Raw genomic sequence first — 11680 nt, 5'->3', positions numbered from 1 at the left:
CTACCTATTTCTTTTTTAAGACGCACTTCCCGCATGACGGACTATAAAAAATGTTCTTGTGCAATCAAAGTACAGCGAAATAATGGAGAAGGTTCAATTTCCCCAGGGGCTTGAAATATCAGCATAACGTACGAGTTCTACCAGCATCACCGAACTCTTACTGGGACACGTAAAAGAAATCTTTCGGTGATGACGGCATATAAACTGAGCAATACTCTGAGGTCTGAGGAAATGCCTCATTTCATTGATAAAGTAAAGTAATCTGGTAGCAAATCTTCCACCAAGTTTGCCTTACAAAATTAAGTATTCCGTTGTCATCACCTCCTGCAGTACACTTTTGACAACAAATATAATTACAACAAACGCAAATCCGTACAATTCTACGTATATAAATGACCTGCTTTCAACACGTTGCTTAAGGAGACTCGATAAAATCATTTGAATTTTAGATGACATGTTTTAACTATCAACACTGTTGATTCAACAGTTGAGCAGTTTGTAAATGAAAAAGACAATAGCTTTCCAACCACGCACACTTCAAATGTAAGCATAACATACATAACATAACTAAGTAAACCATCTAAAAGGGGAATGTATGTTTGTATTGTGTGTATGTTTGAATAAGTAAAACAAATCGAATGCTCCAAAATGACAGGCATCTGCTAATTCTAGATCATACTAAAAAGGCACACTTTTGCAAGGGGTAAATATAATTCAAACATGATATATCACTGCTACTTTCCATGACAACTCTTACAACTTACTGTGACAACCGTGCGCCCACAGAGTGTGCTTTCTTTGAAGACAATAATAAGTTTTAAAAATGATCTACAAAAGACATACATCTAACTGGTTGAGGGGTGACTTATAATGCTAGAGTTGGAACTGTCAGCCATCAAATACACCCTGCAGTTATTGTCCATCATTGTTTCAATAATACGGCAAACAACAACGGTGAGAGACTAGTGAACATGTGTGAGGAACACAAACTTCTTCAAGCTCAAATGATATTCCCTCAACCTGGATGCACTTCAAATCTATGGTGAACTCATCTAGCATGTGACAGATTTCAAATATATTGGTTCCAAAATGGTATCTGATGCTAGCAGTACCACAGTATGCTTTCTTGAAGCTGAGACGTCTGTAGAGAAGCGTATTGTCCATCTTTATTGCTGTGAACCATCACCAGACACGGAAAGCTAAATCCATACTTTTGCCACCTCCTGCTACAAGATTATGCTACATATAACTCGGACAGATCATGTATCACACAACATCATGGCTTAAGTAAAACTGGGCCTCAAATCGGCTGTGTAAGGAATAACATGATCTTGTCATGTCTACAGTAGAATTTACCACGACCTTTGCAGGACTTAAACCCCATTAAAAGCTATTAAACTAAGATAACACTCATTGAAAACAGCTCAAAACTTCAAATCTTCTCTGGTTAAATCCACACACACATGTTTCTGCTTTACCTGTGCAATGAGCAATGAGCTGGTATTATAGTTTCAGTTGGGTGAACGATTATAAAGCAAAAGCAAGGTAACAATTACTGTGTGGCCTTTGTTCACGAAATGAGACAATACTGTGCATATTGTTAACCACATTCTTGAAAATGAGAAACATAATAGCTGTGGGCCGTAACACGGTTTGGAAATAATTTCTTCATATTTGTTGGTGTTATCTGTCGTTTACATAACACCAAAGTGCGAATATTTCCAAACACCTAAATTAGCTAAAAACTTAGGACATGTTACAAAACTATATTTTCTAGAATTTTAGAAGAGTACTTTTAATATTGGCCGGTTATTTTTCACACAGCGACGTTAACTAGGCAATTGCCCATACTTCTAACATACACTATTTGTAGAGGTTACGCGTCAATGGTAAGAGCACTGTGTTTTGTGTATAGAAAAACGGACAGTAACTGCAGTATGACCAGCTGAGATTCTTAGGACACATTCTCTGTATGCAAGAGGAAGAACTTGCTATAAACCACTTCAGGGCAAAAGAAGATCTGCACATCCATGGACCTTCTATTTAACCTACATCGAACGTGAGCCACCCTACGATGACAGCATGATTCAAGCAGATCAGATATCTACGCTTGCCAATGACCGCCGTGCATTGAGAAATCTTGTGTTCGCCTGCTCCGCAGCCGAAGGATGATGATGACAAAAGTAGTGTTACATTTGGATCAATATGTGTCAATGACACGTAATACGTGACTTTAAAGTAGCATCGCCAAAATTCCGTCGATATTTTACATCTTAAGGGTTTGAAACGGATATGATTTGTTTCCACTTTCTGCATTTTAATATGCTATAGTGTAACCAAAAACGTGCACGGATTCATAACACTAACATATCACCCTCAGGTAGAAATCGACTGAAAGTTAAATGATGCACATGAGAATAAAATATTAGACGAAATAGTAGCTACTAGGGAGTATTTTCAATTTATTGTGATTTGCCATCGGTTAATAATACCGTAAGCAAAAAAATTCCAATTTACAATATTGTGGGCACTTATTATAATGTCCTCTTTGAACGGTTACCGATATATTCATTTAATGTGTACATAAACATCGCTCTCTACCATTGTGTACGTACGGTCTCAGTTCTCAATTATGTAATGTTTCAAACACTCAAACAAGATATCCTAATACGTATTGATAGTGTTAAAGCTATTAAATATGACATCACAATAGGAAAATTGTGACAATCCCTCGTTTCAAGTTCTGGGCTTTAGTTTCTCTTTTGTTCAGAAGCCAGAAATCGGGGGATTAAAAGCAGGAGCACTATGAAAAGGTTTGACTACAAAAACGATTTTCTTATTAATGCATCCACGCAGAGTTTCCACCTCGATACACCCGAGTACACAGATATTTCCAAACACAGCGATTCTAGTCTTTACGCAGTCTGTGTTTATACTACACGGTTGAGTGCATAGTATCATAAGAGCTGTGTGAGATCTAGTGAAAAATATGCATCTGTGATTGGTTTCTTGTACCCGGAAATTTAAACACTTCTTTTGTATACTTTGATCAGGTAACATGAAACCAACAGATTCTGCGGTCACATGATTATATAACAAACTGAAATGAAAACCGAAACTGCTTTCTGCAAGTTTTAAGTTTCTCAAAAAGGGTAAAGACAAGGGTGTCGTTAATAACGTCAGTAAGAGCTTAGACAAGATAATAGGAAACCAGGTGATCAAAACCAATCTAAAACTCATAACTTGAAACGACCAAATGCTTAGGATTAAGAATAAGGTTTGAACATCACGTTCCTGTTTATCACAGGGATATTTCAAGTTCAACCGTCTGGCTCACTGACAATCTTAATAGCCATAATAATAGATGACAAAAAGTGGCACGTCAGCATCTCATTATGTATGATGAGATGCCAATTTGCAACCTTTTATGATTCTTACGATTAATACTGTTCCGCCCTTAACTAGATCCATTACTGTATTATTACATAATAACAGATAATTTTGGTAGAAACATGTATGTAATGCGTCATATAGGTAATGCAAAAATTTAAAAAAAAGTGACATGTTTCTTTTACAAAAGTGTAAATGTGGTCCTTAAAATTTGCATAAGAACGTGCGCGTGCAGTTAATTTAACATTGTGATACGTATTCTGTTTACACGGAATCTTGAAAATATTGGTCCGGGAAAAAATCACAAAACCAAGACACAAAATGCACTAGATAGACGAGTCAATTTACCTTTGAGATAGACAAAATTGGAACATCAAGGGTTTTTGTTGTAAGTATCTCTGAAGGACATCCCCAACAACAATAGATGAGTCAATTTACCTTTGAGATTTCCAAAATTGGAACATTAATGTTTTTTGTTGTATCTCTAAAAGACATCTCCAACAACATATCAAAAGGGGATAAAATAAAATAGGGGGAAATGGTGATTTGCAGGGCTCAAATGTATACCTCTTATGGTAATTCTTGTCTGATGATCGGCTATGGCAGATAACAGAATGCAAATCGAATCGACACATACTTTTTATGTCTCTCTGCAGGACATCCCCAACAACAATAGACGAGTCAATTTACCTTTGAGATAGACAAAATGGGAACATCAATATTTTTTGTTTTTGTTGTAAGTATCCCCAACAACATATCAAAAAGGAGATAAAATGAAATAGGTGGAATTGCTAATTTGCAGGGCTCAAATGTATAGCTCTTATTATGGTAATTCTTGTCTGATGATCGGCTATGGCAGATAACAGAATGCAAATCGGATCGACACATACTTTTTATGTCGTATTCCTATCGTAAGTCTTTTAAAGATACAGTTACTTTGAAGTGAGTGTATAAATAACATCAAATTCACCTCTAAATACAAGGTACGTGGCTGAATTTGGAATGGAATTGATAGTGTATTGTGGTACTTTCATGTTTAAATTGTATTATTTATGCTCTACTTATTTCAGTTTTCTAGTCTCTGATTAATAGAAAGGCGGTGTCTCTTAAAGGGTGGTAACCCTATCAGTTTAGGATATGGATTGTCTTCAAACTTACATACAATTTCCAATATTGTCCCCTTTATGCATTTATGTGAAAAAACGAGAACATTTTCAGCGTAAAAGTGAATAATTAGCACAATTAGTAAGCCAATACGTTGGTACCATGAATTGCATTGTGGTCCGGCATCCAGAAACAACACTCCCGTCGAGTGCTTCGCCTTACCACTACGCTCATCTTTCTTGTGACAAAATATCTCATTCTTTTTATTTTAATTTGACACTGATACATTTCCTTTTAATTTTGTATATTATCATCACGTACATTTTACACTTATCTTTTATTTTAGGAACTGTTTTAATGAAAAATGGGATTTTTATAATATTTTTAATTAATTAATTTTATAGTGGGGGACATTTTTTCTCATATTTTTTTTCATATTCCTCGTATCATACTTAACAAGATAAGGTCTTGTTTTGTATTTATTTCATCCCTTATGTATTTCTTTATTTGTGTTTTAAGCGTTTATCATTATAGCGGATTTGATTCGGACCTATTTCCGTTCGTGCGAATTGGCACGGGAGTAAAACGGCTCTTATTCACGGAATCATTTTTTCCTACCCAGAATGTCGAAGATGGTTACCAGTATAGCCTGTTTGTTTCTTGATTTCTCCGAAAATACATCAAATTGGATCGTCAAATTTCAGGATGGTAATGAGAAAAATATAATTTATTAAATGATACCAAAAACCACAGACCCTAGAAAAAAAATGAGAAAAATCGGGGGGATGATGCTGTCGATCGGGTCACGGACCTTTAAAAACACCCTCCCTCTGTAAATTCAAACCACGACTTGACCTCTTAACACCCTTAAGTCACGTAGGTTATACGCATACCCAGGAAGCAACTTGGGGATGAGAGGATCGTCATTTTGAACAATATATCATTCAAGATGGCGACAATCTACGAGTAAAAACCATTTTTTTTACGCAAATTTGATTTAAGTAAGCTACCCTAAATTTCCATTTATTACATGCATTTATACGATATTGTGGCATAAAAAAATTTAAAAAATGGTAATTTTTAGTGATTTCCTGATCATTTACTAAAAGAAACAGTCCATTAATAGTCAACATTGGTGTTAACCTAGATATATGCATATTCTACTACTATAGGAGTTGTAGGCTATTAAAATATCAATTTGTCTATGTGTAGTGGTAGCTATTTTTAAAAAACAATAAAAGCCACCTGTATCATTGCTTAGTGTAGTCTGCATCTTAAGCGCGCATTATTGGTTTATGAAGGGCTGTCAAGATTCTCAGACTCCATAATACATGAAAAAAGATGGTCGGTAAGGAAGACTTAATAAATATATATATTAATTGTATTTTTATTTCATTTGTATTGCAATTTCTTTGTTTAGTTTTTAATTTATTTCTTCACTTTTCCTACTTTTACTCAGTTCATGTGGAATGGAATTGATAGTGTATTTTGGTAATTTCATGAATAAATCTATTTATGCTCTACTTATTTCAGTTTTCCCTTCTACATTTTGTTTACATTTGAAGCCTCCAGAATGAGTCTCCGATTCACAGAAAAGCGGCGTTTCTTACAAACACCCTCCCTCTGTAAATCAAACCACAATTTGCGTTCTTAAAACCACTTAAGTCATGTAGGCTATACTCATTCCAAGCAAGCAATTTAGGGATGAGGGTATCCTCAGACAATTAAGTGTGAGAAGCAGTAGATACCAGTAGTCATTTTGAACAAGATATCATTCAAGATGGCGACATTTTACGAGTAAAAATCAGTTGCTTTCAATCAGTTGCCTTCACGCAAAATCCAAATTGATTTTATTCTATGCATTAATACGATATTGTGGAATAAACCGACTAAATAAAAAGTGATGTAGGCTATAAAATTTAACAAATTGTAATTTTTTTAGTGATTTCCTGATCATTTACTAAAAGAAACAATTAACTGTATAGTCAATATTGATAATAACCTAGATTTATGCATACTACTAATAAGAGTTGTAGGCTATTAAAATATCAATTTGTCTATGTATAATGGTAGCTATTTAAAAGACCCAATAAAAGCCACCTGTATCATTGCTTAGTCTAGTGTGCGTAAGCGCGCATATTGGATTATGAAGGGCTGTCAAGATTCTCCACAAACATGACAAACGATTGCTGTGAAGGTTGTGGTTTATTATCTTATATTTGCTATTTACCCTCCATAGGCGTAGATCCCGGGGGATCCCCCCCCCCCCCCAATATTTTGATGCAGGTGGATGATCCATACAATCTCCCCCCCCCCAATATTGACTCCAGTATGTGGGTTTCTGACAAATTAACCTTATATTTGGCCATTTTAGCCTAAAAAGTGCCATTTTTTGCGCTTCCCGCTAATTTGTTCCACTTTTGCCGCATAATCCACCAGTTTAGCTCCAATATGCCAAACATTTTCGCGCGCACTTGTACCATAAACTTATTCTGTCGTAAAAGGTGCTCGATTCACTATATTTCAAGAAATGTTGTCAAACCCCATCCCCCAAATGTAAAAAAGAAATCTACGCCACTGTTACCCTCATGCAACGTATTGACGAAAAACGTATTTCTACTGGATTGCATTCTGCTATTGGGTCTAATTGTGGACACTGAGAAATCATTCCACTATAATATGTAGTGTTTAATATTAACCATGGAATGATGGTTATTCTGTCCTGTGGCGTACATCAATCCACGTGAATAGTTGGATATTCCGTCTTGGAAAGAACTGAGCTTCCTATTTGTAACAATATAATTAATTGAAGAATGATATAATAATAATGTGCTCTTCATTTCTGCATAATTGCTATTTTAAGGTTTGTTATGTATGTACAGTTGGTTATATCTTGTTTATCCAGGGATGGAACCTTGCCTTGATCGATGGAAGCTTGAAATAGAAGAGTCACTACAGGAGAGATTTCTTCAGCTGTTTCTTTCAGTAGCTTTGTTGGTATGCCATTGGGTCCAGATGCTGAGAAGGGCTTCAGGTTTCTGAGCAGCTTGGTAACACCATTCCTGTCTACGGTGATGCTATCCATGGAGGGATGTTGTTTGTGATCAAGGTCAGGTACAGTAGAGCCGTCGTCAACAGAAAACACAGATGTAAACTGCCGGTTGAGTATAGCAGCTTTGGTCTTGGGGTCAGAGTGTAAGAACCCACCTTCCTTCAGTGGAGCAACGCCCATCTGGTCACATCTCTTCGACTTAATAAGGGCGCCAAGCCTCTTATTACGCCTACTGCTAGGATCACTGTGCACTATGTCATAGATGTACTTGTTGTATGACCTTCGGCATGTCTTCTGGGATTCTTTCTTTAGATGTTTGAATCGAAGCCAATCCCTCTCCTTGTTGGTTTTACGAGCTTTACGATAGGCTCGTGCCTTGCGTCTGGTGGCCCGCTTAGTGCTGGAGTTAAACCAAGGTTGGTTGTGTCTGGTTGAGCTCAATTTCGAAGGCACACAGTCCTCTATGACTCGTTCCAACTCGTGTTGAATGGCATTGGCTAATTCCTCTACTGGGGTGGAAGTAGTAAACTCAGACGTGAAATGACTGGCCCATTTCTTGATTCTGTCACGTATGGCGTCAAGGTCAGCTCTTTTCCACAACAGGATCTTGCGGCGAACTGGCTTTCTTCTGTGAGCCCTTACATTAACATCCATATAGATGACATCATGGTCGCTTAGGCCTGGTAAACCCGAGCATCTGTTAACCAGGGAGGGTCTATTAGTCACTATAACGTCCAGGATATTATCGCCTCGTGTTGGGAAATCGATCAACTGGTCGAGTCCTGCACGATCCATGACTTGGAGGAAGGACTCATTTATTGAGATTCTGTACTGATGCGAGATGATGCTGCCGGTGCTCCAGTCAATGTCTGGAAGATTAATATCGCCAGATATCCAAATCGCAGCTCCTGGGTTGTTCTGGCACAATTGAATGATGGTACGGTTCAATTCGTCCATGTAGTCTTGATCATTGTTTGTTGGACGATACAGTGATGCAACCACAATAGACTGCTTGCCATTAAGTATTTTTTGCCGCAACAAATTCCGCTCCAGTCTGAATGTCAATCTGGTGGTTGTTAAGGCTGTTATGGATGCCCAGTATAACACCACCATGGCCGCCATTTCTGTCGCAGCGGTACATGTCGTAACCAGGTGGGAATACTTCTCCTTGGGCGATGGTTGGTTTGAGCCATGTCTCGCAACCATAGATCACATCTGGCTTAACTGCTTCAACCATACTCCAGAATTCTTCGCGTTTTGAGTAGATACTCTGGAAGTTAATCTCCAATAAGCGGAGGTTTTGAAAGGATTGCTGTTTACCTTGTTTACTAGGCGATGACTTGGCCAATGGTGAGCCCGGGTGGCAGGAGCTGGTAGAGCTGGACGTTGAATGGCTGCTTTGACTGCTCATAGACCCGTCGAGGATGGTAGAATCAAAGAGCCCAGAAGACAGGTTTGGTAACCCGCATTTGTAGCACTCCCAAGGTAGGTCACATCGACCAAGGGCATTGAGGACTACATCAGATAATCCCACACACTCTGAGTGGAACCAGGCATCACAAGATTCACAAAGGATGCTGGCTTTTGCTCCTCTGTAGGAAGTGCAGGCCTTGTTACATTCCCCGCAGGGATATTTGGGTGGCCGGGGACCTGGATTTGATTCCACATCACCTGCTCGCAAGATGGATGAGTGCGAAGTTTGGGCACACGGTTGTTGTTTAAGGTAGATGGAGAACAATATTGCTAGGTACAAGCAGCATATAATGATACATGGTACATAAGGAACTAAGTTATTCATCTTGACATACGTAATATTGGATTTGACTTCAATACAGTCATACATTGAGTTACACTGGCCATGATCAATAGTTTGGCGACACAGGACATCAGCAAAATACGACATCAGTAAATTAATGGCAGTATTTACAATTACAAATGTGATGTCTCAGGATATTCAGTACATTGACATTTAATACATCAAAACACTCCAAACATGGTAGTTCATCATGATGTAGTTGGCATGGTAATTGGTAAACAACATGGCAATGATAATGATGGAGGCAGGCATTTGGCAGGAGAACTGGCTTTACACAACTATATCAAGCATGCATGAACAGCACAAGAGTTAGTTTTTTTCAGCAAGCAGGATGAACTGGAGTTGAGTTAGTGTAGGTAGGGAGGGAGCATGCAATGCAAGGGATGATTGAGCATGTAGATGACAATGTGTAGTTGCACAGCAACAATGCATACATACGATCTTCACAACAGCTAACAGTGCAGTTCCACTTCGTCCAGTCCTAAACAAGAGCTCAAGAGTTAGTCTTCAGCAAGCAGGATGAGCTTGAGTTGAGTTAGTGTAGGGATGGAGCATGCAAGGGGATGATTGATCATACAGGTGACAATCATAATACAACAACAATGCATACATACAGATCTTCAGTTTATGTAGTCCCGATCGATCGCCGTAATTTCTTAATCGCAGGGCTTCCAAATTCGTGGGGTTGACGAAAAACAAGGAAGATGTCAAACCGGAAGTGAATTTCAATCAGTGAATACACACAATCGAGAGTTGGATCTTTGTCATCGATTACACCACGAAATCTGTAGACTCAAATCACTCCAGGTATGATGAAATTGATGAGGGATGATGAGTCGCAATCGACAAAGATGAAAACAAGTCTCAAATTTTGTACGAGAAATCAAATTTCATGCTAGATTGGACCTTCTAAAGGTTACATACCACCAATAGGCCTGGGCGATACATGGAAATACGAGGAGTAAATATTTGTTTGCATGGCATCTGAAAATACTGCATTGAAATTGATCAAGTTTTATGGTATATTTTCTCTCATTATATGACATTTTTGTTGTAATAGTACCATAATTCATACGCACGGCTTCGGTTTTTAGTAAATATTCGCCCTACCATATTGTAACTATCAGCTTCGAGGGCGCACTGCCATTTTAAGGTGTTTATGGTTCAGTGCGTTAAAACAAGAAAAGTCTCAGGTCAACCTATGTTGAGTTTTTGATAATTTGGCATCTAAATCATAAAGTGTCAACTGATATTAGTGGCATTTAACTGTGAGAGTTCTGAATATGAGAAAATTCCACCCATTTTCCCATTGAAACCCGTGTAATGCATAATTAGTGGTATTTAACCTAAATGGTCCTTTCTCATTCTGAATTTCCTGACTGCTCGCATTTTGAATACATTTAGCCTTCTGCTACCTTTTTCAAATTGGATATGTGCCTTACTTGGTATGAAATACTCAACTGGGTCAAGCACATCTTAAAGGTAAATAAATATGGCGGTGAATAGAAAAAGTTACATTGGAATTCAAAAATCTATAACAGAAAGGAAACATTAGTACGGTTATTATTTGTTGTAGATATCGAGTGATTGAAATTCAAGCACAGGAAAGTTCCCTTCAAGTTTTCATTTCGTTGATGAAAATACGATCAAAAAGCTCATTTATATAAAAGCCCTTTAGGGAAGAAAAACGACTCAGATATTAGAAAAATATCCTATTGCCGCAAGTACAAAACCTTGAAGAATAATTCGATTTTAAAGATTACCTTTAAAACAATGTTTTATGATCAAATTAGGTTAAGTCTATCTACTGTCAGCTCAGAGCAATATTGGAATAACGATTACTCTTATTATTGAGCCTTGAAAAATTGGGTTTTCTAACAATGGCCAATGAAAGAATGAGAACAATGATTTTCTAGGAATTGAACGTATTCAAACGTCAATAAAAAGTGTTTTATATTAAAGTTAATGTTTATCTGTCTTTGCTTTTAAGGGCAGACTAGTTATTGTTGGTCGAAACATAACAGCCAAAAAATTATCTAAAGCAATGTATTAAAAAAATAACACTTTGATGTTTTGCAAAAGTCCATTCAACAAACCATACATTTTGAAAACTTGCTTGATTTATTGTTGATAATAAGTTATGTACGTTTTACAAAGGTGTTGTTGTTTCAGCCCTCTTTACAACATAACTCAAGAACCACAGGACCTACAAAGGTATAGGGGAGACCGAGGCAAGTCCGCCCTCGGGGCAAGTCCGCCCACCCCGTGTTTCTGATCTCGTGGCTACTGGAAAAGTACAATGATGATGTACCCAAGAA

General features: G+C 37.6%; 1 protein-coding gene across 1 annotated transcript; it reads right to left on the bottom strand.

Moving 5' to 3' along the window:
* Nucleotides 1-7330: 7330 nt before the first annotated feature.
* LOC140159498 (uncharacterized) lies at nt 7331-8503 on the bottom strand. Its single transcript, XM_072182986.1, has one exon. It carries the CDS (start codon nt 8501-8503, stop codon nt 7331-7333), a length of 1173 nt encoding a protein of 390 aa, XP_072039087.1.
* Between the last annotated feature and the right edge of the window lie 3177 nt (nt 8504-11680).

Source organism: Amphiura filiformis, chromosome 8 (genome assembly GCF_039555335.1).
Source record: "Amphiura filiformis chromosome 8, Afil_fr2py, whole genome shotgun sequence".
Lineage (NCBI taxonomy): Eukaryota > Metazoa > Echinodermata > Ophiuroidea > Amphilepidida > Amphiuridae > Amphiura > Amphiura filiformis.
Note: the sequence above shows the minus strand (reverse complement) of the source record. Positions and strands in the feature narration are given on the sequence as shown.